The following is a 26,386-nucleotide window of genomic DNA, read 5'->3' as shown; positions in this document are numbered from 1 at the left end:
TACATCCATCCAGGTCTATTTTAAACCTGTTTCAGCCATTTTGAAACTGGTTTATGTGCACTGACCTTCTGTTCTTTTATAGGTTTAAACCAGTTTCCAGTCATTTAAACTGGTTTATGTGTAATGTCTGTGTCTAGCCTGAGTGATTGTATGCCCGGGCAAGAGAGTGAAGAGAATGTTACTTACATCAGAACCGTAATGCTATGGTGAGAACATCCATTTCCAAACTGGCACAAGGAACACCATCTTCTGCCCTGAACTTAAGACTTGGGGCAGACTGATGATAATTCTGACTGCCCTGTAAATTTCAGATGGGTGTCAATTCCCAGAGGTGTTATAGTATGTAGTGATTTGTACCCAGATTTGGTCTCAAATCTAGGTTTGAACCCGGATCCAAGATTCACACAAGAAATAAAAAGAGCAAAAATAAAATAAGTGAAAATAAAGCCTACTCACCTAAACCCCTTTGATCTAGTTTCAGAGCACCCAGACCCCTGTAATCTAGTTTCAGACAAATGACTCTTGTGTGTCAGAGATGGGCTGATAGCTTCATGTATCAAAACTATCTGTACAAATAGTGAGTACAAGTGAAACATCTTCCTGTATTTTTTCAATTCCATCTTGATGGGTCAGCAGTGGTTGTCTTAAATTATCATTTAGATTTTTAATCTACACTTCTCCTTATCTCTTGAAAGATCCACTGAGATTCTAAGTGTCTGGGAAACTAGTGAGACTTATTAATATGCCTTACATTGAGCTAGCAATCCCCTCTCCACCCTCTACCCCCCTCCCCCACCAAGCCATTAAATGCACATTCAGTGCTTCACAAATTTATGTCTGTGGGAAAATGGCTTAGTCATAATGATTGCATTTGACTCCTGACCTCAGATTCTGGCTATTTGATCAGAATTACCCGCAGGTATATAGAGCATGTGTCCAACTTGATTGTAACATACTTCCTTCCTATGGATCAGAAGCAAGTAGGCAGAGAAATTACCATAGTAGAGAGTGTTGTTGAGCTCTTGGCTCTGACTGCTTCAGAAATACACTTGATGTCAGCCCTCCATGGCAAGGGTTACTGTATATTAGCATAAACATGCATATTTGCATGTGCCAAGTAAATGTCCATGTATTACCATATGCTGATATGTGTATGTGCACATGTATATATTAGTCAGTACCTTCCTTGGTATTTGTGTAGAGCACAGATTATTCTAGGTCTATCCTAGGAGCTCCTATTGCAAGACCTGAAGTTTTGATTGTGTTTCATGCCAAATGCTGTGGTGCTATCACTTAATGACATTGTGACTTCATGTTGTGACACTATATCATTATGAGATGCTGCAACTTCATGCTGTGAAGACACAAATATCAGCTAATGATTATTTCTCAAGAGCAGTTATCACAGCAAAGCATTTTTCCTTCAGTCTCTTCTTAAAGGATTGTAGCTAATTTTTGCTAGAATTACTAACTGAAAGAAAACGAAGCAAGAAAGAAACACTAGTAACATGTCCATGAGGAGGGCATGACTGTTTGCCTTATGTAAGAATCATTAATTTATTGCAGCTGGACTGGGTTATTCACATTCAGGCCTCTATTCATGTGTGATTCATTAAGGCACTACTTTATTGCTAACGTAAGGAATAGGCTCCATATTGATTCCTTGGTATGTGGATTTGCCTCTGTATAAAGTGGATAGAGTTTGCTACTCACTTGCGGCCCTTCTGCAAGCTATCACCATCAAGGATCTTGTATTTCTCCCACCCACTGTAGTCCAGCTGCAAAGCTGACTGTCTAGTTACATTTGAATGTGGTATGTTCTGTTATGGTAGAAACACCACTGTATAATCTGCTTTACTGATGGATGAAAAGCAGGGAGAAATCTTTCGGGGGAATTGATTCTCAGCTATTAGTCAATAAAAAGACCCTGATGACTAAAGAGTATTTTGTCAAAACCATTTAATTATCCATATTAAATCACCTTATGCACAGGTTGTTCCTGCTTTTCATAAAAAGAAAGCATACATTTTCATCCCTATCTGAACCTGCCAGATCTGCCAGTCCATAGAGATTTGCAAGCACACAGAATTAGTGGCATGGAGAAGGTTTCTAGGTTACACACTGTTTTTTTTCTTTTTGTGAGGAAAGAAACCTGGTCATCTACTAAACATATCCCTGCACTTTATTTTTTCTTAGCAAAGAGACACAACTCTCTTAAATATTCTCCAGGTGTGTCGCACAACAGGCAGATCTTGGTGCAATGTGCTGCTGTCTGTACAAGGGCTTTTTCCATGATCACAACTCATTTCACCAGAGTGCTATGTTGTTTTGGTATTTTTTCATGGATTTCTCTGGTACTCAAAGGAGAGGACCTCAACCTTTGTTATGGGATTCTTATCCCTATTCTATCTGCTCTTTCATTTGCAACAAAAGAACCAACTAAATGGCATTAGATACCAGTGCCAGCTCAGCTATTCACCCGGGCAGTTGTATAGCATAGCATTAGCAACATGGTGTTAATCAGTGGCACACTGTTAGCTCCTTTTGGCATCTCTTTGGGCAGGGTGGAGAGTGACAATTACATGGGTTTACAGTGGAGATCGTTCTCTGACGCTCCTGATAAGAGGGAAAACGCTCTTGTACCACACTGCTGTGTTTTTAAACTTAACATCTTCTTCCCTCTGGTGTACTAGCTTTGGAAAACCTCCATGGAAAGAGTGTTGTTTGAAATGGAACCAATATCATGGTGTTAATTTGGGACTGAGAATGCTATTGTTAAATCTCTTGGAAGACATAGGAACAACACAATCCAGGGATAATAGCAGAACACTAAGAATGCCTAAGATACTTCTGAGAAGTTTCATAATGACATTCAGTTTTTGAGCAAAAAATAATAAATGGTTCTTTCTCTTTGCTTCCCCTCTTTTCCAGCGAGAGATGAGAATGTGGCCACCTTCCGTGGCTCAGAGTACCTTTGCTACGACCTGTCCCAGAACCCCATCCAGAGCAGCAGTGATGAGATCACCCTCTCCTTCAAGACATGGCAGCGCAACGGGCTCATTCTGCACACGGGCAAGTCGGCAGATTACGTCAACCTGGCTCTGAAAGACGGTGCGGTCTCCTTGGTCATTAACCTGGGGTCCGGGGCCTTCGAGGCCATTGTGGAGCCGGTCAATGGCAAATTCAATGACAACGCGTGGCATGACGTTAAAGTGACACGCAACCTGCGGCAGGTAATGGTGAAAGAGAAAGAACACTGGGGAGGCTTCTCTCTAGTACAGCTGGGCAGGGGAAAATGGGCAAGAATAGGAGTATTCAAGAAATGGGTTTTCAGCTGAATATATCAGAGCATCCATACCTATTTCCTGGGTCCCTCTTCGTTATTCAAGAGACAACGAAAGACCATTAGTTAATGGGAACTTAGCCCTGTAGCAGTATCTCCATTTACACTATTATTTTTCTATTTTCTCCCTAGTTTGATTTAATAATAAAACTTGTGACTTTACTTTCATCTCCCTTTTCCTTTGCTCTTTTTTCCATCCCTTCCTTTATTTTATAATTTCCTTAATTACATTTCAATCTTATCAGTAATATTCTCGTTGCATTTAATTACTATGGGAATAGAGTTGTTTTTTTTCAGTAGACAATGTTATACTCTCTTCTCTTCTTTACTTTTTTAAAGATTGATTTAACCATTGCCATGATGCCATACTTCTAATTCTAAAAGTCTTTGTTTCTCTCTCTACTTTTTTTTTGGGGGGGGGTGGTGTGTGTGTGTGTGTGGTTGTTTTAATTTAAAAGCTTTGGATTCAGTTGGAGGGACAGTTTCCATCTCTGTGATACTCTCTTCTTTATTTTTTTCTGTGCTGTGATCCTGCTTTATTTCTTAAGTCTCTGCCTATGAGACATTCTGGTGGCTGTGGGGACTGGAAAAATGGAAGGACGAAAGAAAACCTGAAACAAAACTACTTCAGAATGGCTTGATCTGATTCTTGCCATTGTAATTTTGCAACTCTGCCTGTTGCTATCCTAAGCAGCTGACTCCACAGGTGACAAGTTCTCTAGACAGCTAGCCTTAAAACACTAAAACCTCACTCATGAAATATAAATGCATATAAAAACAGATAAGATAAAAATAAATAACCCTGCTTTGAAAGCTGGTGAATATATTATATCTCTAAGGGTGGCCCATCCATTGTATGACAAATGAGGTTTACATTGTGGATACAAACTGGTGTCTTATTGATTGGTAAATGGTGTGTAAATAGCTTGTAAAGGGACATTTTCAAATCAGTTCACAGAAACAAAGTGATCTGTTTATTGCCTTGTTAATGTGAATGTTAACAGAAACCCTAATTGTATTATTCCAGTTTACACAACTTCACTGGCTGAGAGAGCAGCATTTTGAGAAACATTTGCGTTGGCTAAAATGAAAAATGTATATTCAATAACAAACTTTGCTTCAGGGCAAAAACAAAGTAACAGAGATATCTTCACACATTGGCATGCTACTGGATTATTGTCCGTTAAAAATATTTCACACCTCCCTTGGAAATATCAGATATTAGAGACAGGAGACCAGACTGGAGACTGTTGCCTATTGCCTAACCTAGTCGGGCAATTCCCATGTTTCTACATATGCAAGATGTTTCTATGTTAACTGGAATATTGTATCTAGTCAGTCCACACTCTGTTCTCAGTTACATGGGACTTCAGGGTTATCACTGAAGGCAACATTAGTCTATTTACACTTGTTTACATGCAGATGTAAATTTAATTTCTTATGCAATGGATGAGTCCTACCAGTCATGTTTCATTCAGATATACCCAATGGTTCAGTAGAGGGATATACAACAAATGTCTGTGGCCTGCCTGGAACAGTCTGAATATATGACTTTATTTATTTATTTATTTATTTTTCCATTTTCTTGATGTTTAGATGTTTTCAGAATGGCTGCTCTCTGAATATCTGTGCTTGGTTTATAGGCCATTTTAGTTAATGGCACTTTTCATTTTTCCGGGAAATCAGTTTTCAGTGGCAGAGAGTGCCTGGAGCGAAATGCATGTCGTGGTCCATGCCAGGGCTAGTTTAGATGTTGAGGAAGCGAGGGTGGGGGAATCAAAATTATAAATGGAACGTTTGCTTTTTTTTTTTTTTTTTTTTTAAACCTTTCAGCCAAGAGTGATTTGTCTTCTGAGTCCACAGCTGAACACAAACATCACTATGTCTTTTTCTTGGGTGACAGCAGTACTGGTCCCCAGTAGCAGCATCTGGAATTCTGTACAGTGCTCTAGAGCTCCTGTTTTGCCTGTTGAGTCCCAAGTTTGATCCTAAGTCCTTAGAAGTTTTTGCTTGACTGGCTAAGGGGTGAGATGTTACAGCAAGGCTTTTCTTTCCTTTGCAAAATACTATAAGGACTAACCTTATAAACAAACAAACAAACAAACAAAAACAAATAAAAATGACTGAGATGACTAAGGCCCGAATCCTGTAAGGTTCTGTATGCTCTTAATTTCTCTTGTTTTTACGGGGAAGCAAGACTTTGTGTGTCCTCTCACAACTGCAGAAAAATATTCCACACTGGAATGATTTATCTTCAATTAATATGTGCAATGAGGGATAGAAAAAAATAGTTGGTTTTGTTGGAGGCAGCCAAAATTGGTTATGAGCAGTAGATCTTGGTCTCATGCCAAAATAAAGAGGAGGAAGATCCTTGGAGTAAAAGCAGAGCAATTGGTGTGAAAGAACCTGGGTTCTATTCCTCCTGTTGCCACTGACTTCCTGGGCACATCACATATTCTCTCAGTGCTTCAATTGACTTATCTGTACAAGATGGTAATAATAATACTACTTACTGTATCTCACAGGTAGGTTGTGAGAATTAATCCAACAATATAAAGTGCTTTAAGAACTCCTGATGTGAGTTGATATAAGGGCATAGTTTCTTTCTTTATACCCAGCATATCACATGCTCCCTGCCAGCCCTGGCAGATATAAATTTATAGAAAAAGAATACATATGATACGTTATTTTTCCATAGGAAAGGCAAGTGGAGGAGCTGTTGTTGCTTCAGAACCATGCACATGTTCACAGCTCTGTTAGCAAAAAGGGGAACTAAAATATTACTCTGGGCGCTGAGGCTTCATAAGAAGCTCTGTTGCCTTTTCATTGTTGGCCAGGAAGATTTACATTAAGGAGGAAGACTTTTCTCCAAAACCCTGCAGTTTTGTTAACATAATGTTTTACTATGTCCCTGGGAATTAGATTAGAATTGCTAACATGTGTGACTCTGCTCAATACCTTTTGGTGGCTTGTTAAATGCTTGGTAGCTAAGCTAGAACAGTATCAAGTACTTTGTCTTCTTAGATCAAGTGACTAATACAGCAGTTAATCTCCTCAGAGACAGACAGTGAACCCAGAGTTCCCCTTGAGCAGTCACTGTTAATGTCAATGTAAATCTCTTTATTTATTCTTCTTATTATTATTTTAGTGAACACAAATCCCTAGTTCTGCCTTGTGTATTAGAAGCAGGATCACAGCTGCCTGTCACCAGCTCTCCAGAGCATGCTCAGGGGACAGTGAGATCTTGTGAGCAGAACAGGAAACTGGGGTTCTGAATCCCCAGGCTTTGCCTTCAGCTCAGCTAACGACTGTGTGACCCTGAAAAGTCACCTTCCTCGTTTATAAAATGCTGTTAATGGTTATGCTGACCTGCCACTGGACTTAGGAGGCATCTTTGAGGAAGGTGTCAGAGTACTTTAAGATCTCTTATTAGAAAGGACTAAGCAAAAAGTATTATTATTGTCCATTCTTTAAGGACAAATAAAATAGAGTTGGGGCATGATGTGACTGCATTGCTATTTCACATAATTCCTTCAAGCAAACATTTGTCCCTGAAAATCAACCCATGACTGTCTACAATACCCAGGAATTCAGTTTTGCAAGAGGTGGGATACATCCTCTTTTGCATACTTTTGAATTGTTTTGGCCTGCATAAATCAGAATACAGCTTTGAGTCCTGGGACATAAAGTGTCCATTCACTGCACTCCCTTATTGTTATTTAAGATGGCTGCATAGCAGAGTTTCTGCCACAAGGGAAATACATTCCCCAGATGTAAATTCTCCAGTACAGCTTGCCCATTCCTCCAGATGGGATTAAAAATGAACCCCAAAGTCCTGTTAAATTGAATTTGGTATTGTTGATAAGAGATATGACATATCTAGTTCTCCTTAGCTTTATATCATTGCCAACAGCTAGCTGGGCAATGGAAGCCAAACCTGTGAGGATAACAATGACCTCTTTATGGAGGGGTCATTCAGGAATGGAGATGTAATCTTGAAGACAGAAGGCAAGAAGCTTAATATTATCAGCCTTCTCTCCCTTGTTCTAAAATGTATGATGCACGCAATTGCTCTTCTTCCTACAGTACAGGGTTGTTTGAACTCTTGTACTCCCAGGTGGCACAGGTGAGCTACAGGAAAACATTGGTCTTTCGTGCACAATATGCCTTTCCTCAGTGGCACAAATTCACTTGCTTTCAATAAATCTGCTGATCAAGGGACTGGATAGACAGCCCCAGGATCTTGGGTCATCATCTCACCAGTCTTCAGCCAAGGGAGTTTTTGTTTGTTTAGGATAATTCTGGAGATCTAAGGGCAGTGTTGTTCTGAGAAACAAGGAGAGGGATGGTGGTGGGTGGGAGGAGGGATCACTACTGGGGTCTGCCCTGAGTGGGGCAGGCAATGTGTGTACATCAGTGAGGAAGGTACTTGGTGGTATGGGATGCACCCTGATGGGCTTTTGAAAAGTAAGTATTGAACCGTTTTAATTTTGATCCACTTTTTTATGAGTGGTATGGAAACGCGGGGATGTGGGGGCAGGGAGCGGGGAGGAGAGGCAGCTCCCTTCCTCGTTAACAGTTTAGCCAGCATGGTTTCCCATAGAGTCCTGGTCATATTGTCCTCTCTCACTCTGTGTGTGTCGGGCGCCCCACGCCTTTTTTTTAAAGACTAACACTAGACCATTCATGCAATGTGTCATTTTTACTAACCAACTAATGTACTAACACCCTAACGACTCATCTTTGCTTTTAGTTATTTTAATTAACAATCGTTCTGTTCACGATTTTTTAATTTCCTTTCTTCCCCCTTTTCCGCAAAGCACTCAGGCATTGGACACGCTATGGTAAACAAACTACATTGTCTGGTAGATATCATTCTTATTGTCTCTTTTTTTGGGTTTGCCGTGTGTTACCTGCCTTTTCCTCCCCTTGCCCCCTTTTTCCCCTTTCCCTTTATACTTACTTCCTCTTTTAATTTTCTTTTGATTTAATATTAAGCAAATTTTTTTCTTTTTACTTTTTAAAGATTTTTTTTCTATAAGAAAAAAGAAAACAACAAAAACAAACAGAACCGTTCTGCAAATGGGGTTTGGTGATTTCTTTCCTTGGTTTCTTCACTTCCCTCTTTTGTTCTTTGGTTCGGTTTCTCACCCGAATAATTTTTTTCTTTCTTTTGCTTTTTGGTTTATCTATCTTCTCTCTTTTTGTTTTGCTTTTGACTCTCAGAATGTTTTTAGATCAACACCATCGCAGGGCCTCTAGTTTGCTGTGTTGAAGGCTCTTTTTCTCTCATCCTTTTGTTGTGGCAGCAGCTGTTCTAGGCAAACTGGCCAGAGTTTTCCTCTTTCTCCCCACTTCCCTACCACTTCCCTGCCTCTCTGTCTCTCTCACACTTACTCTTTCTCTGACCTTCCACCTGCCGTGGCCGAAAGGAGCTCAGCCGGTTGTTTGTTTCAGTACACACTCTGCATGGCATGTCCACGTCTGGTGAACCACCCCTCTCCTATTGGCCTCAATCTTTTTTCCTCCATCTCCCTGTCAAATCACTAACAACATTTAAACAAAACACATCAGTTTCAGATGCTTCTCTCCCTCCCTCCCTTCCCCTTCCCCATTCACCCTCCATGTGTTTTGGGGATTTGGGGATTTTGGGGATTTTCTTTTTTTCTCTTTTTTTTTTTCTTTTCTTTTTTTTCTTTTCTGATTAGTTTGTTTTCCATTTGGCTTTTCATTTTTGATGATTGCATGCAAGTGTGAAGTAGGTCTCTCTCTCTCTGTCTCTCTTGCTTTTTCTCTTTCTCTCTCTCATTCTTTCTGGGCTCCAGATTATACTGGCATGGGCGTGTCAAAGTGCGGTGTATGCACGCTTTGCATTTTCTCTCTTTCTCTCCTGCTTCTCTCACACTTGTTGGTGTGTGGTTGATTTGATTCAATTTGTTTTGTTAATTTCTTTATTCTTTTTATTTGGGTTGTGACTCAGCTCTTTTAAAATTGATTTGTTCCTTTATTTATTTATTTTTTTGGTGGTGGTGGGTGGTGGGTGTGTGTCTCCGTAGGTACATGGCATGCACATCCATAATGTATTGAAAGTGAGATCCCTCTCCCCTACCCTTCCTGAATGCATGATCGTTAGTGTGCCGTGAGCAAAAAAATAAATAAATCAAAACCATAACCAAAAATATCAACTTCGTCTTCATTAGTGCTTTTACTAACGACCGTAACTAACAATAATCATTAAAATAAATGCTAATCAATCATAAAAATCAGCTAAGACAAGCAGTCTCTTCCAAGGACAGTTCCATTTTCTAGCCTGATGACGTGGAGAGCATCTAGATGGGTAGAATGCCTGCTTGGCTTGAGAGTGCTAAGGTAATAATGCAGGGATAATAGAAGCTAGGTGGTTTCTATTATGGGCAAAGCAGACCAGAAAATGGAACGTCGCTGCACAAAAAATAACAAAATAATCAAAAAACAAATCTTATTAATAAAAGTGACATAAAACATAGGGGAGGTGACGTGCCTTTTTCAGGACTGTAAGGTCATTGCTGGGATCTTTTTTTTTTGGTTTGTTGTGTCCCTTGAACAGGTGACAATCTCTGTGGATGGAATCCTCACCACAACAGGTTACACACAAGAGGACTACACCATGCTCGGCTCAGATGACTTCTTCTATGTAGGAGGGAGCCCCAGTACAGCAGATTTACCTGGCTCTCCAGTCAGCAACAACTTCATGGGCTGCCTCAAAGAGGTAAAGTTTTCATGCTAATGATATTTTACTGTTTGCTGACTGCTTTTTGTGGGGATTGGGGCTGGGAGTTGGTTTCCCCAAATTTTCTCTGTTTCCTGCTCCTTGTTGTATCCTGAATGTCTTTAGCTGGAGCTGAATCTTACAGTGACACTGCAACTACTGTGTGATAACAGGGTGATCATCAGCCAGAAATAAGGCATCAGCAGTGGAGGCTAGGACCTTAGGTTCTATAATTAGGCCTCTCTTGCTTGAGTTACAGAAAAATTTCAAATAACAGTAAGGCAGTTGCCTTTGCAAGGCTGTCAGCCACTAAATGGTATACATGAGTAAATATTAGGATTGTATCTGAAGGAAACAAGGCAAATAGTTTTCTGCTGCTAACCAGCATTTTCTGTGGTCAAGGGGAAAAAAGCATAGTCAGTCAAAATATGGTGTCCTTGCTAAGTTACTTAACACAGGAATAGGAACAATACTAGCTAAAATAGTGAAGTGATTGTCCCTAAAAGTACAACATATGATGTTAAAGTTACAGCCCAAATATGATTAGAGTTACTGATGGCACTGTAGTGATCACCATTAAGCATTTGCCAGTGTTCTTCTATGAAGTTGGTATCTAAATATGTTAAGTTGTTTCTTTATTTAGGAATCACAGTTATGGCATCATCCTGTAGTAACCATTGCTATATGTTGACTTTTTACTGATACCTAATATCAGAGCCTTCTTGCTGATGGTTTCTTGACCCCCTGTGTCATTGCACACACTATTGTTTTGGAAGTTTTCTGTTGAAGGGCATTGTAAATTTTGAAACAATTGCTCTAGACAGCTTTTTAGTCAATTTAGAATTGGGGTCGCTTTCAACCACAGTCCCCATACCACTGTGCAATTCCAAGAGATGTGGCTGAGTCTCTGGTTTATGAAGTATATCTGGTTTGGTTTGTAGCCATAGATTAGATGCCAGTAAGCCCTCCCTCTTCTTATCAGGATATATGGTGAAAGGGAAAGTAGAAGAAGTGTTTCTTGCAGAATCAATTAAATGAGTAGTTTTAAGCCAAATGCTCTTTTAAACCTATAATTGCATGACAATTGTGTCATCTCACAAATGGGTATCATGCGTTTGGAGACAGGATGTTCCCAACTGGTTGGATGTTGTATCAAATCTGCCAGGTGTGTCACTTGAATGATATCCCTCAGAGTGCTGGAACTGCTGTTTTCCCTAACCTTCAGGGTCAGCTGAAAGGGATGCATACATGTTTCTGGAAATTAGCATCTGTTTTGGATGAACTCTTATGTAATAAATAAAACTTTCCTGCTGCTTGAGAATGTGATTTCTTTTGTACAGGGACAACATCTTTATGTCTTTCTGTAGCATAGGGCCTCATAGGCACTAAGTATAAAGATACCAGTTGAAGTCAATAAAAGAGGCCATGTTTTTAGTATCTCTGAAAATCCAGTATCTTAACCTATTTTGAAAGTACTGGTAATAAAAGGAGAGACTATTTTTACCTCTAAATCAGGGGAATAGAGGAAACAACTGCAACTGTATTTAATCATTTGTATTTTGGTAACACACACGAGATGCTGCGAACTATTTACACATATGCAGCCTGTCCTGGTCCTGTAAAGCTTAGTTTAATACGACAAGCAATCTAAGAAGGTTAGACAAGAGACAGTAAAATACTTGTTTGCAACCCCTGTTTTTATCAGCAGTGATGGAAAATGTGTGGCGAGCGACCAAACCTGCCTGTCATGGGGTGCTGACCTGATATCAGCTGATTATTGGTAAATTGACTGTAGTGACAGCCATGCAGCTATCTCTCATGAAGATGTGCATGCAATATACAGGGTCTTTATAAAGTCCTTGTGCACTTTTAAACTTTAATAACTTAGGTTGTAGGTATGAAAGAAACAATCTGTAAATGACATTTAAAAGCAAATTTATTAAAGTTTTAGGACAACTAGAGTACATAATGCTAGACTTCAACATAACTACCATCCATCATGATAGTGCTCAATCCCATCTTCCAACTCCTTGAAAACATTTCCCAGTTGCTCTTGAGTTACTGCACTAATTGCACTGGTGATCCTAGCCCCAAGTTCCACCAAAGAATTTGGTTTTGACAAGTAAACTACACTTTTAACATGTCCCCATAAAAAGAAATCCAACAGCGACAGGTCAGGTGAATGAGGTAGCCAAGCAATTGGTCCATCTCTGCCTATCCACTTCTCTGGGAAAACATCATTTAGGAACTGTCGTACATTTAGAACGTAGTGGCATGGAGATCCATCTTATTTAAGAATAAATTTGTTATTACTTATGAAGTCTAGCATTGTGTACACTAGTTGTCCTAAAACTTGAATAAATTTGCTTTTAAATGCCGTTCACAGATTGTTTCTGTCATACCTACAAGCTAAGTTATTAAAGTTTAAAAGTGCACAAGGACTTTATGAAGACCCAGTATACTAGCGTGCTATGGCCTACTGCAGAATCCAGGGCCCTTGTTTAGAGCATACTTACCACAATCCAGTCCATGAATGATTTTTGTTCTGCAATTTCCTGTTCAAGCTGGTTGTTGGTGGCATTCAGAGAACTGGGTTATGTGGTCTGAGGAAGGAGGGGCAAGGAAAATGATGGAAACAACTATATTTTGAATGGCCTGGAGGGATATAATGTGGGCATCTAAGAGAGTAGAGGAGAAGGTTATCGCAATCAAAATAAGAGGTGAAAAACACCTGGGTAAGCATGTTAACTGTAATGACACAAAGGGAAAATGGAATTTAAATACTGTGAATTCAATTTCTTTTTGCTGGGCAAGAGTGAAAGATTCCTTGAGTTCTGTTAGGGCCCATCCATTTGAATCTAACTTACCTGGAGGCCCATGCTTGGATAATGTGGAGGCCCATGCTTAGATAATGCAGAGGGAGATATTGTAGAAAACTTTAGGATAATAATATGGCTAGTATGGAAAATGGAAAAAAAAATCTCATTAGCTCTTCAACCTTTTTTTCCATCTACATTCTAGCAATCCCTTCCCCTGAATTTTGGACCACATTGGCTAACAGACTGTTGAAATCAATGGGATTTGGATATGGATGGGATGGGCAGGCAAGGGAGGGGTGAAAGTGAAAATGTTTCCTGGTTCCTGGAGGCGCCTGACTGTGGAGGACAAGGGGTAGGAGGAATGTGGCTCTGAAAGCCACAGGGACATGCCGAACTCTGGTCTCTGCAGTAGAACCACTAGGATCCAGTTTTTCAAGAGATGCTTTTGTGAGCTGGGGTTTTTTGGTTGTTTTTTTTTTTTTTTTTTCATATTCCTGATGCTGCATGCAAGTCAGGTCTTTTTGCAGGCATATGACCATTTGCATGAATAGTGTTAATAGTGGCATAACTTCCATTTGGAATGAGTTCTTTTGGACAGGGCGTGGGGTTACAATAAACAAGGTGAGGGCGCAGGTAGAAAGAGAAGGCCTGAGGACTTGTGTGTGGGGAGAAGGCCAGAGGTGAGGCAGAAGCAGCAGGTGTAAGGACAGAAGATGGCAGCCTAAGGGTGAAAAGGGCAGATGGTGAAAGACCCGACAGTGGTGGGATACTGTCCATAGCAGTGAGGCCAGACAGCTGGAAAGCATTTGGCGCCCAAGTCCTAGTTCCAAAGCAGCCTTTTTAACAGCGCCCCAGGAATCCATAAGAGGAGATGGAGAGACAGAAATCATTAGCTGGAGGAATTTCATTGGTGCTCTGCTGAGGCAGTTCGAACATGAACTGCATTAATTACACGCAAGCAGCGGTCTGACACTGCTCCTCCGGCTCCTCTGTTGTGTCTGGATCAGTCTGTTTATTTATCTTGTTTCATTCATTTTAAATGAAAATGAATTTAATTTTCAAAAGAGAACGTGAGGAGCAAATGGTGCTAGATAGAGGCAGGCACAGCATGGCCAGAGGCTCTTTGTCTGCAGCATCCCCAGACAGCCTTACTAGTACCTCATGACCCATATCCCCTCCTGTTTTCTCAGGTTCTGTCCTACAGAAAGTTCTGCCAACGCATGTCTGTGCCACCTCTGTACTGCACATGGGAGCACTGCCCTGCCTGCTTGTGAGCCAATGCAGGCATTTCAGAGCAGCCTGAGCATGTGTCAATAAGTGACCCTGAGACAGAGGGCCTGTGAGTGGCAACAGCTGCGCCACTCAGTGCTGCGCTAATGCACCAGTGCCACCTGGTTTGGGGAGCTGGTGCAGGTGGAGCAGAAGTGAGATGGCAGGGTGTGCATCTGGAGATGGGAAGAAGGCAGTGCAGGCATGCCCACATTCCTGACCTGTAGCACCCTTTGCTATTCCAGTGCTGGGACACCCTGGACATCTCTGATGATGCATTTCAAGACTGCTCTGTAAGGCAGGCACCATGTCTTACTATGCGTCTTGCATCCAGCAGAAGGAAGCATCATTCCTGATGGAAGATATTGAGTGCTTTGTTTTTAGAAGTGTTTAAAACTAATACATTAAATTGGCCTGGAACACACAGCAAGGTTGGTACCTGCCAAAAGGTTGAGCAAGGGAGAGTGTAGAGAAGTTGGTGAGGAGCGCAGGGAAGAAAGTAAGGAAGGTGCCAATTTTAAAGGGGACATGGGGACCCCAGAGGTTGAGGAAAGTCTGACTGTGGCAAGTAGAAAGCAGTGCGATAGGAGGCAGGGTGCTGAGAGAGGAACAAGGAGACAGTTCTTCTTTTTTGCATTCCACAGAATTTCCAAGTGATGCTGGGATAGGGGCCAATTTTCATGTTCTTACTCTGGCAGTCCCTGTCATCCCTTGTTAGCTCAATGTAAGTCATCATCTGGCAAGGAACAGTAGGTAACAGGAAATCCCTTACCTGGCTGGGTTCAGGCTGTCCACTTGGCTGATAGAACCTTTCCTAGGCTGCGTGGGGGATGCCAGCAGCTCTGTCAGGACATTTGAGCATGAATTCTGCAAGCCTTTCTTCAGTGCACAGAAGGGAGCACAAGTTTGCTGTGTCCCAGCCCATGTGCACATGCACAGGCTTCTGAATTGAGCACATGTGAATCACCAGCACCCTGCCCACCTGCTCCAGTGCTGTCATGAGAGCCAAGTTGCAAAGTCCCATCTCCAGTCCAGAGTAAAACCTGTTAGGGGGTAATTGATTTCATGCAGAAGACCAGCAGAAGGCCCAAAGACCCTTTATATGTCACTTAAGCCTTCCCAGTAGAGGATAAATGGATCTTAGATGGTTTGCAGTCTTTGTGCTGACCCTCTGCACAGGAATAAGTTTCATCTTTAGTGAATCAGGTACCTGATTACAGCTCTTCTCATGACTTATAGAACTAACTTAGGTGTTTTTGCCAGCATTGTCTTTTGAGGAATCATTCTGCAAACATGCATGACAAGTGAAAAATGCCGAGTGAATAAAAGGAAGATAGGACAGGAAAGGGTGTCCAATCCAGTCCAGTCCTCTGTTTTCACAGGCAATTTTTTACCCAAGAAACCCCAATATCGTCACTGCAAGCCCTCAACACAGCTACAAGGCACAATACTCAGAACACCAAGACTCCCCTGCAGCATGACATAGATAAAAGCAGGGGAAGTGAGCTCATTAGTTAATATATGCTTAGGAGATCCTAGGAAAAGAAACATACCCCATGTTACAGAGGAAGACAAAAATCCCCACATTGTTGCCAATCTATCCTGAAGGAAAAATCCTTCTTGACTCCTCTAATTTTTCCCCTGGTAGGACCCTGACTTGCTGAGCAAACCTAGGAAGAAACTTCTGAGCTTTCCAAATTCTCTTAGGTTCATTAGTGAGAAATCACCAGACTTTGTTGTGGCAAGCATCCTGATACCCCCCTCCCCCCCAGGGTTATGGTTTTCAAATCTTATACTGGGGTTCTTGTCTCTGGGGGGGGCTCAGCCCCCCCCCAAGCTCCCCCGTAATTTGAACCTTGCACGTACCTTGTGAATCATATGGCAGTACTGTGTGTTGATCATCTCTGGCTTGCTAGGAACTCTGTTTTGGTCAAGAAAGTTTTCAGAGGTTGAATAGGTGGCTGTGAGGTTAAAGGAAAAAGAAGTGACAAGACATAGTTTTAGAGTGTTATTCCGGAGAATGTGGAGCCAAAACAGCTGTGGTAGATTCTGTTATAGGCATCTAAAGAAACAGAGATCATGAGCAGAGATGCCTCTAAGGCTAAAGTATTTGAATGTTAAGATTTTTCTTTGAAATCCATCTGAGAAAGTGAGTCACAGAAAAGTAAGCACTAATCTGTGTACCTCTCCAATCTCACTCCTGTTTAATACTTTTCCTCCTGAGCTACTTGTCTTCTCCACTTTTTCAGCTCTTAATACATTGAAATCTCTTGGAATGGGGGTTTACATATGAAGGTATTGATTCGGGAAATGCCAGCTCAAAATGTCTGAGTCAATGTTTGATTCAGTGTGGCATGGGGGGGTAGAAGTGTTACTGGAACTGATGATTATGGAGTATGTTTACAGGGTGTCTGTGAAATTCCTTTTTCTGTTTTCATGCCTGACAATGGAGCAGATGGCACTATTTCTTTTAAAACCAAAATCTGGGGGCTACACCCAGAAATACCTGCACTGATTGCATAATGACAAATAATAATCCTGAGGTCATCTACAAGGTTCTTCATCAGCAGGACTCAAAGACTGGGATTTTCAAAGAAATCTAATGGTATTCAGTTCCTCTGAAAATTCCTGCTAACGGACATAACAAAAGCAAATGAACATAATTTTCACAGTGTTCTAGATGGTGGAACAGAGGCAGAAATATGTCATGACTTGGCCAGGGATATGCAGAAAGGTTCAGTGATAGAATAAGATAGAACCTCCACTTTCTGATTGTTACTCTGCATCCTTATTTATTGGATTTAGTTGCATTTCAGGAGGAAGGGCTTGTACCACAGTGCTTTTATGGTTTGACTTTCAGTTGGATGCTATCAGCTGTTCCTGAAAGTTTCTATAGCCTTCTTTCCTTGCTTTGCTTTACCACTGGCATCCCTGATACATTCCTGCCAACTGGGAAGGGCGCAGTACAGATCTCAGAATGCCAAAATGAGTGGGGAGTGAATGGATTGTGTAAACAGTGTGTTTTAATTAGCCAGAGGAATTGTTGTCCATTGGTGTAAGATGCCCTTCTCTCACCTCCTTTTGAGGCTTAGTGTGCTTCCCTTTTTGGCAATGCATCTCCCCTATCAGGCTGGCTGATGGGGAATCAGACAGTTTATGATAGATTGTGTCTCAGGGTTCTGAGCAATGTGAACTGAGGATGAAAACTGTTCAAATCCAAATGAGTCCTAAACTAGTGCTTGGAGGTTTTTACTGATGAACATGGGCTAGGGCTTGAAGTGAATTCATAGCACCAGTTCCTTGGGAGCTTTTCCATGAGTTTCAGGCCAAGACAGCAGAAATATCATCACCAGAGCCATTCACCTTAGATTTCATTCACATCTGAAACTCACTGAAAAATAGACACCTTTGAGATTTGGGTCCAAGGTAAAACTCAAGTGTGGTGGCAAGCATGGAACTTGGACCTGTCTACTAAAACAGCTATGTTCCCTCAGTTCACAGAAGTTAGTATTTGAGCTTCCTGTCTTGGTACATTTCTGCTAGCCATTTAACACACTGCAGCTGATGTCACATGTATTGTGCCTGAAGCTTTGCCCTGGCCAGGAAGCTGTTCAAAGTGTCTTTTGCTCCTCCAGCTCTCTTACGGTTTCATAGTTGTTAGGGGCTGGAAGGGACCTTATGGACACTTTTTGAAGATTGCCAGGGTGGATGACTGTACCGCCTTTGGGGGGAGCCTGTTCCAAACCCTCGGCACTCAACTTGTAAAGAAGTTTTTCCGTATGTCTAGCTTGAAGCGATCTTCAATCAGCTTGTGCCCATTATTTCTTGTCTTCCCCTGGAGGGCCTTGGTGAACAGATGTTCCCCCAAGCCCTGATGTATGCCCTTGATATGGGGTGTTTAGGCTGTATAGGCTGTTTATAGGCTATTCATTCTGTTTTATCAAGAGTTTATCGAAGTAGACAGAAGCAGTGGACCATTGGCTTAAACATGAAGTCATAAATTTATGCACTGTAGAACACAACTTAAGTGTGTATAGTGTTGTCGTGCCCTCTGAATCCCACAAAGCTACAGTTAAATAATGACAAAGGAGAAGAGAAATGAAGTCTAGGTAAAGATAGCATTTACAGTATGTTTTAAATGAAACAGTGACCTTTAAATAGATACAGGAAACACACTTCAGAATGGCTAGTATTGCAGGGAAGAAGGCTTTCACATGAACAGTGTCCAGGTTGTTTAGCAAGACAGAGATAATGCTGGTGTTGAAGGAGTGATGGCAGCTAGGAGGAGGGTCTGCATAGTTGAGGATGGCTTAAGTGAGTTCATAAAGGAATTTAAATAAGACAACTATTTCAGATTAGCCTGTGAAATTAATCCTTACTGGAGTTGAGTATAGGAATGATGTAATGGAGTTTCTTGGTATTTGCTGGAGTATAGGAGAGCTGAGTTGTGGGGACTAAAGAGAAGGATGTGAAAGGCCTGGATGGAGAGGTCGTTGGAGTAGAGAATATATTATAATCTGGGTTTTGAAAACCTTACTAAGGATTTTTATTAAATATCCTTTATTTAACATGGAAAAGGAATTTCAAGATGCTACCTGCATAGGAAGCTGAATTCTCTTTGCTAGCATCTCTCAGACTGCTTATCTGCATAGATTTGTCTACAGATGGATTAAGCATATATGGTTGAAAATCAGGACAGTAGTTACCACAGTACACAATCTTTTTTTGTTCTCTCTTAGAATCCATAGACAGACATCAGGCCACATGTGCCCCAGTTTAATTCCCATGAATGTATTGTAACATAATCAATCTTTTCCCCGATATATTGTCATTGTGCAAAGCATATATCTCAAAGAAGGCCAAGAGAATTACCCAATAACCACAGTCTGTTCAGTGAAGTGCAGACATGGCATGCATTATACAGATAACTGGATTCCACAGAGATTATTAGATCATAGATCTTCTCGCAATCTGTATGTATTCATATAGACGCAGGTGTCGTGGTGGACGTAGTCTTTCTGCACTTTAGGAAGGCCTTCGACACTATCTCTCACCCAATCCTCATTAAAAAATTAGATGACTGTGGTGTCGACACCTACACATTCAGATGGGGTAACAAATTGGCTGGAGGGCCGCACCCAGAGAGTTGGTGGTGGATAGGTCATTTTTGACCTGCAGGGACATGGGCAGTGGGGCTCCCTGGGGTTCGGTCCTCGGGCCCGCACTGTTCAACATCTTCATCGGCGACTTGGACGGGGGGGGTGAAAAGCACCTTGTTCAAGTTCGCAGATGACACTAAGATGTGGGGATCAGTGAGCACGCTAGAAGAGAGGGACAGGCTACAGCTAGATCTGGACAGGTTACAGAGGTGGGCAGATGAGAATAGGATGGGTTTCAATATGGACAAGTGCAAGGTATTGCACCTGGGGAGGAAAAAACAGCAGCATACCTACAGGCTGGGGAACTCCCGTCTTGTCAGCACAGAGGCAGAAAAGGATCTTGGAGGCACTATTGATTCCAAGATGAACATGGGCCGCCACTGTGACGACATAGTCAGGAAGGCTAACCACACCTTGTCATGCATCCACACATGCATCACGAGCAGGTCTAAGGAGGTGATCTTCCCCCTCTATGCGACATTGGTCAGGCCGCAGTTGGAGTACTGTGTCCATTTCTGGGCGCTGCACTTCAGGAGGGATGTGGGCAGCATTGAGAGGGTCCGGAGGAGGACCACTCACATGATCAGGGGGCAGCAGGGCAGGACCTGAACCTGTTCAGCCTCCACAGAAGAAGGCTGAGAGGGGATTTGGTTGCCACCTACAAACTTGCCAAGGGGAACCAGCAGGCAATGGGAGAGTCCCTGTTCCCCTGAGCACTATCAGGAGTAACGAGGAATAACGGCCATAAGCTGACTGAGAGTAGGTTCAGGCTAGACATCAGGAGGCACTACTTCACTGTCAGGGCAGCTAGGAGCTGGAACCAACTTCCTAGGGAAATGGTGCTCACCCCCACCCTGGGGATCTTCCAAAGGAGGCTAGACAATCACCTAGCCGGGGTCGTTTGACCCCAGCATTCTTTCCTGCCCATGGCAGGGGGTTGGACTTGATGACCTGCTTAGGTCCCTTCCGACCCTACCAACTATGAAACTATATGTCAATAGGGAACTGTGTCTATATAGGAGTTTGCTTTCTTATGGGCTAGTCTGAGACTATGGAGTGAACTAAAAAAGTTAGGACCACCACAAACCTCACCAACTGCTCGATGTGTAAGGTATATTTCTTTGACCTACTACCTTTATTATAAATACAGAGCAATGTGTTGTGAAGAAATCCCCCAAAACAGAACCCTATTGAACAAAACACTCCACATGCAATTCTCCCCCTCTGCAGAAGAGGATGGGGATGTTTCACTGAAGTTAGTGAAGTTGCTTCATATACTATTGGAAACTGCTGAATTACTACAGTGTTGAGGGTAGTATAAAAATCTAGAGAGGATAAAGTAGGATGAACAACTGAACAATAAAGCTTAAGGCTACAATACCATGGAATATCAGAAACCAGAGGCCAGTAGCTTCGAGGAAAATAAACAGGTGTTTTTGTTTTTTTATTTTAATTTTTTCAGGCTGTTCAGGCTAAATCCCAAGTTTTTTTATCAGTTTGTTCTCACTGCTTAGTATCGTTAAGGCTATCAGTAAAGTTAACAGGGATTCATGTTATTCTTGTGATAGCAGAAGCCAGGATTTAGTAAACACTGAATAAGGGCAACACCATTTTGCCTTATGGATCTGTGAAGGACTACAGATTTTAAAATGCTGAAGGATAAGGTAGATGGAAGGGGGGAGGGTGAAGGGGGACTAGTAGCACCCTGGGGTTCAGTGAATAAGGCACAAATGAACTGATTATGATTTCACAGGAAATTTTGAGAAAAAAAGTAAGACATAGGAGGTGATAGTACCACCTACGGTAGTATGATAGTAAGACTGGCATCATTGACTTTCAGTACGCTGACGACTTTTATCCTTGTGCATACTGAGACTGAACTGCAGTCCACCCTTGACCTTTTTCTAGGTGCCTATCATAGCCTGGGACTATCCCTTAATATTGGGAAGACCAAGTTGCTCCATCAGCCTACCCCAGCACAAGCTGCCTTCCTCCCCCCACAAATTACCATTGGTGGAGAACCCCTGGAAAATGTCTAGCATTTCCTATACCTTGGCAGCCACCTCGCCCAGTCAGTCAGTCTTGATATAGAAATAGAATAGGATTAGCTGTGCCAGCATATCCTTTGGAAAGCTGCTTTGCCATGTCTTTACTGACCGAGATCTGCAGATGGAAACTAAGATCCTGGTCTACAGTGCAGTGGTCATCCCCATGCTCCTCTATGGATGTGAGACATGGGTGACATATCAAAACCATCTTAAGCACTTGGAATGGTTCCATCAGTGTTGCCTCAGAAAGATCCTTCACATGAGATGGGAAGACCACCGCACCAATGCCAGCATCCACTGTGCAGCTAACATAGCCAGCACTGAGGCAAAGATCATGAAACATCAACTCTGGTGGGCTGGCCACTATATGCGCATGGCTGACACTCATCTCCTGAAGCAAGTCTTCTTCTCTCAACTTAGTCATGGTAAGAGGACCCATGGAGAACAGAGGAAGTGCTACAAGAACACCCTGAAATCATACCTTAAAAAGGGTGGCATTAGCCGTACGAACTGGGAAGTGCTGGCTGGTGACAGGTCTTAATGGTGCTGTACCACATCAAGCTACAGGCCACTTTGAAGAGAGCCATCTTGTTCAGGAAGCCAAGAAATGACAGAAGAGGAAGGAAAGCGCAGAACATCCTGGCCAAAAGCTGTGCCCTGTCCCCCGCAAGGCACCACATGTCATATCTGTTGGAAAAACTTGACAAGCATGGATTGGACTCTTCAGCTATCTTAAAACTCACTAATAATCCGCTCCCCACAGCAGACATGATTCTTGTATAAAGGGATAGCTGAAGAAGATCACTTGGCTCTGGTTAGGCCTCAGAGGGTGTGTCTACATGTTCATTAATGTGCTGTAATTATGGCGTATTAAGTTTAGTACTTGTAATTACAGGTATTAAGTTAATGCGTCATTTGGTGCTACTGCAAATTAGAGCAAACAAATGGTTTTTATGTGACACTAATGTGCAGTAAATTGATTCTACTGCACATTAGCACATTTGCACGGTTTTTGCCAGCTGCACTGATGCACAGTAGAATTAATTTACTGCGACTTTAGTGTTTTGTGCAGATGTGCCCAGAGTGTTGTTGGCAGTTCCGGGCTCCATGTTTTAAGAAGGATGTGGAAAAACTAGAATGGAGCCAGAAGCTAGTAACAAAGATGATAAAGGGTTTGAAATGCAAGCTGAATTCACATTGAGAGAAGTAGGTATCTTTAGTTTGAAGAAAAAGATGCTAAAGAGGGACATAATACCTGTTTTCAAGCATTTGAAAGTTTCCCATAAAGAAGAGGGAGAACAGATATTCTCCCTTGCCTGTGGGCACATCTACACATGCTGTTAATGTGCAGTAAAGTTACTGTGCATTAAAATAGGTGCAGTAAACTGTGCCTGGGAAGGGTCTACACACGGGCCCACTTGGGAGCAGTTGAGACCAGGGATGCTCCTGCCTCTCTGCCCTGCTGTGCCTCATTGCAGCAGCCAGGGGGAGCTCCAGGCTCCCCTGGGTACCAGCTTGGGGCTGGCAGGGGGCCCAGGGCTGGTCCCGATTCCCATGTGGGGAGGAGAGCTGTCCCATGGGGATTGGGTCAGGTCCCCACTGGGCAGGAATATTGCCTGGCAGCCACATGGGGATCCCAACCCAATCCCCACATGGCTGGGATGCAGGAATCCCGACTGGTGGGACAGCTCTCCTGGCTACATTAGAACTGGGATGGTCCTGATCCCCACATGGCAGGATGACAGCTGCCCCTGGAGCTGGCACAGATTCCGTCCCCCCCACACATTGAGTGTTAGCCAGGCAGCAGCGGGCCCCCTGTTGCCTAGGCTGATTGGAAGCAAAATGCTCCTGGTCAGCATCTACATGTGCGCTAGGTAGTAGAAAATCACACATTAGCCTAATAAACTGGGCAGTAACTGCTGAGCATACCTGGTGACACCTTACTGTGCAGTAGATTAGCCTACTGCGCTGTAACGCATCTCCTGTAGACATGCCCTGTGAGGCCAGGACATAAAGGAATGGGTTTAAATTCAGGCAAAATGATTAAATCTCAGAAACAATGTCCTAACTCTCAGAAAAGTAACACATTGGAACGAGCCACTCAGGGAAGCTTTAGAATTTCCTGCATTGAAGGTCTTCAAGGAGAGGCTCGTAAGCATTTCTCTGGAATAGTTTAGGACGGGTATTCTTAGATTGGTGCAGGGGTTGAACTAGACTCTTGAAGTCCCTTTCAGCCCTATAATTCTATGAAGGTTTCTGCATCTTTCTGTTCTAGGGCTTTTCTTTCTTCCTGCCTGTATGTATGGGTTCTCAGTACTGTTTTTTTTGTAATTCCCAAGATGAGCCAGTTTTAGTCCAAAAACCTCATGCAGGGCTTCTCAATCCTTGATCTTAGGCAGGGAGACTTTACCCAGCACAGGTAGTTCCTCATTGTTTCATATTCCCATAGATGGAAGCTGTCAATGAATTTGGATTGGAGTGCTTCAAGAATCCTGCTTTAATGTACTATAGGGGTCACCAGCATAGGGCCCGTGGGCCAGATCTGTCCCATAGAACCTTTTGATCCAGCCTGCAGATGTGGGGCTTGGATGGCATTCAGCAGTGGAAGGGCTTCAGCAGTAGTCATTTTTCCCATGCCATTGTGGGGAGAAGCACCAGTTGCAGTGTGGGGAAAAGCAGCGGCAGCAACTGGGTGCTAATGCCTGCCTGCTGCACTGTGACCCAAACTGGGTCACTCCGGCCCCCTGCCCAGAAAGGTTGCTGACTGCTGACCTACTGTATACCACTCATCTTGCAACAGGAATGTCAGACGTGCACTCCCCTTAACTTCCAGAACGTAACACAGCAAGATTCTCACTCCTGCTGAGCTTTTGTACCTGAGTGAGATGCTGTATATGCTGACACCAGGGAAAAAAATTTTCTCTAGCTGTGGAGCTGCTCGAGGTAGAACATGTTCTCTCAGCAGGATCTGAAGCCTTCACTCACGCTAGCAGTTTTAGAAGCTGTAAGGGGAATGGAGTAATAAGGCCCATGCTTTGGGGTTACACAAGGGTTATTTTTAATCCTGTCCCTAAGGCAAGAAGATGAAGCAACAGTTGTTCTGGATGTTCTTACACTTGTCCTATATGTTCAAATCCAGCTCATATTAAAGCAAGATTGTGAATATTGGTGGATGGACACAGCAGAGTTCATGGGCAGCCATATAAGAATGTAAACATTTATGTAGGTTATCAAGGGTAAGGTTCCTGCATCTTGCCCTTGTCCTTGACCAGAGATGCTTCCTGTAGGTAGTGTGCAGAAGGGCTGATATCCCCTGCATGGTGCTTTCAACACCTGCTCAGAGCAGCTTCTAAGAGCCCACTGTTGGCAACTGTGGTAAAAGAGAATGTTCTGCTTGCTGCCTCTTTGCCTGACTTAGGTTCTTATCCATTGAGTTAACCAAACTTCCAGTTCATGTACTTGTATTATAGAGGAATTTTGGAATGAAAATAAGAGAAATAGGAAGAAATGGCCCAAGAAAAATATGTAGTTTGTAAGTCTGGGAAATTCACATAATGGTGAAGGATCTAGTAGGCTACAGGAGGGGTTGGCAACCTTTAAGAATGGTGGGTTACTGCTTGTGACTAGGTCATCAGTCCTCTCTGCAGTGCTGCACACCTTACTGCTCTGTGCCAAGCGCTGTTCTCATGCCTCCCTACTTCAGCCTTTGCTCACGGCTGCCACCAATTTCTGCCAATTTCCATTTTCCGAGGTGGTGAGTGACCCAAATTTAGTGCTGAGGGTAAGCTCAGGCTGCAGCCGTGGGGTGAAAGAACAGCCCTCAGCCCAGATGCTGGATGCTGATCAGGGTGGCAGTCTTACCCAAAACTGTCCTCATCTGCTGTTCTGCCTGCCCCAGCTCTTGCTCTTAAAAGCAGCAGCAGCATGGTGTCTGTGTACCAGCTGCAGCAGCGTGGTGTCTGTGTACCAGCTGCTGCTGCAAGAGCAACTGTGGAGCTGCTCTTGCTGACTGGACACAGACTCTGTGGGAGTAGGAAACAATTTTGGCACCCCTTCCAAGTAAGTGTGCAGGGCTGGTGCCCCTCTAGTCCACCCCTAGCTATGCTACTGGCTATAGACTGGATCCAAGCTCTTGTGGGCTGGACCTAGACACCAGGTTGCTGACCCCTAGGCTACACAACTGTCTCCCAAGACAAGTGGAGAAACTCTGTTTTAGACTACCTTAGAAAGCCTGGGAACAGAGATGGTAAAGAGCAGTTTTATGCTGGCAAATGGAAGAATAGACAGGAACTTACTCCCATAGCATATAAATCTCAAAAGTTCTGCATGGACAGAGTTGTTGAAGTCGATCATACAAGGTTTATTATTTCCTTGGATCCTATGACCCATTCTGTTGTACTTGAGAAAGCTGTAATCATGAGGAGGGGAGTACATATTCACTTTTTCCTTGGATATCTAGCCTTTAGGATAAAAAGGTCATGTACAGTTTAGCAAAGTACCCCATAATTTTGAAAATTTTCCCTATAGTTTTCTCTCAAGGAAGGTAGTCTTGTTGCTTCTAGCTATTGTTGAAATACCTTTATACAAAGAGGAAGGGCCATAGCTGGGATAGTTGTCTTGATATAGAGAAGTAAGACTGGAAGGCATGGAATCTAAAAAATCCTTTGTTTAATTTCATCCCATTTTAATCTAATCTCAGGATCACAGGCAATTCTTCCATGTCTTTGACCATTCTTATTTATCCAGTTGATTTCCTTCCAGCATGTTGAGATCCACTTGATAGTGAGAAGCCTGAGACTGAACAATATATTCAGAGGTTTTGGCTAAGTCATACGCTGGTATACTTGGTATATGGATGAAGAGGGTATTATTTTTCCCTGTCTCTTGACACATTGCTGCAAAGCATACACCCCAACACCACATTGACTTTTTGGCTTCCACAGTTGCCCTACAGTCTCATTTTTAGTTTGTTGCCTATTTTAAGTCCTGGGTCTTTTTTG

The 26,386-nt window shown here is 42.6% G+C and overlaps 1 protein-coding gene across 1 annotated transcript in view; it reads left to right on the top strand.

Annotated features, from left to right (window-relative positions):
* The first annotated feature begins 3,106 nt into the window (after positions 1–3,106).
* Positions 3,107–26,386, top strand: part of LOC102388118 (neurexin-3) — a 337,244-nt gene continuing 313,964 nt past the window's right edge. The window contains exons 1-2 of the mRNA XM_025209977.1: positions 3,107–3,233; positions 9,930–10,091. Coding sequence (XP_025065762.1) covers positions 9,990–10,091 — 102 coding nt within the window. The 5' untranslated portion in view covers positions 3,107–3,233; positions 9,930–9,989. The remainder of the gene's footprint in view (positions 3,234–9,929; positions 10,092–26,386) is intronic.

This window comes from Alligator sinensis, unplaced genomic scaffold (genome assembly GCF_000455745.1).
Source record: "Alligator sinensis unplaced genomic scaffold, ASM45574v1 scaffold1195_1, whole genome shotgun sequence".
NCBI classification, from domain to species: Eukaryota; Metazoa; Chordata; order Crocodylia; family Alligatoridae; genus Alligator; species Alligator sinensis.
Note: the sequence above shows the minus strand (reverse complement) of the source record. Positions and strands in the feature narration are given on the sequence as shown.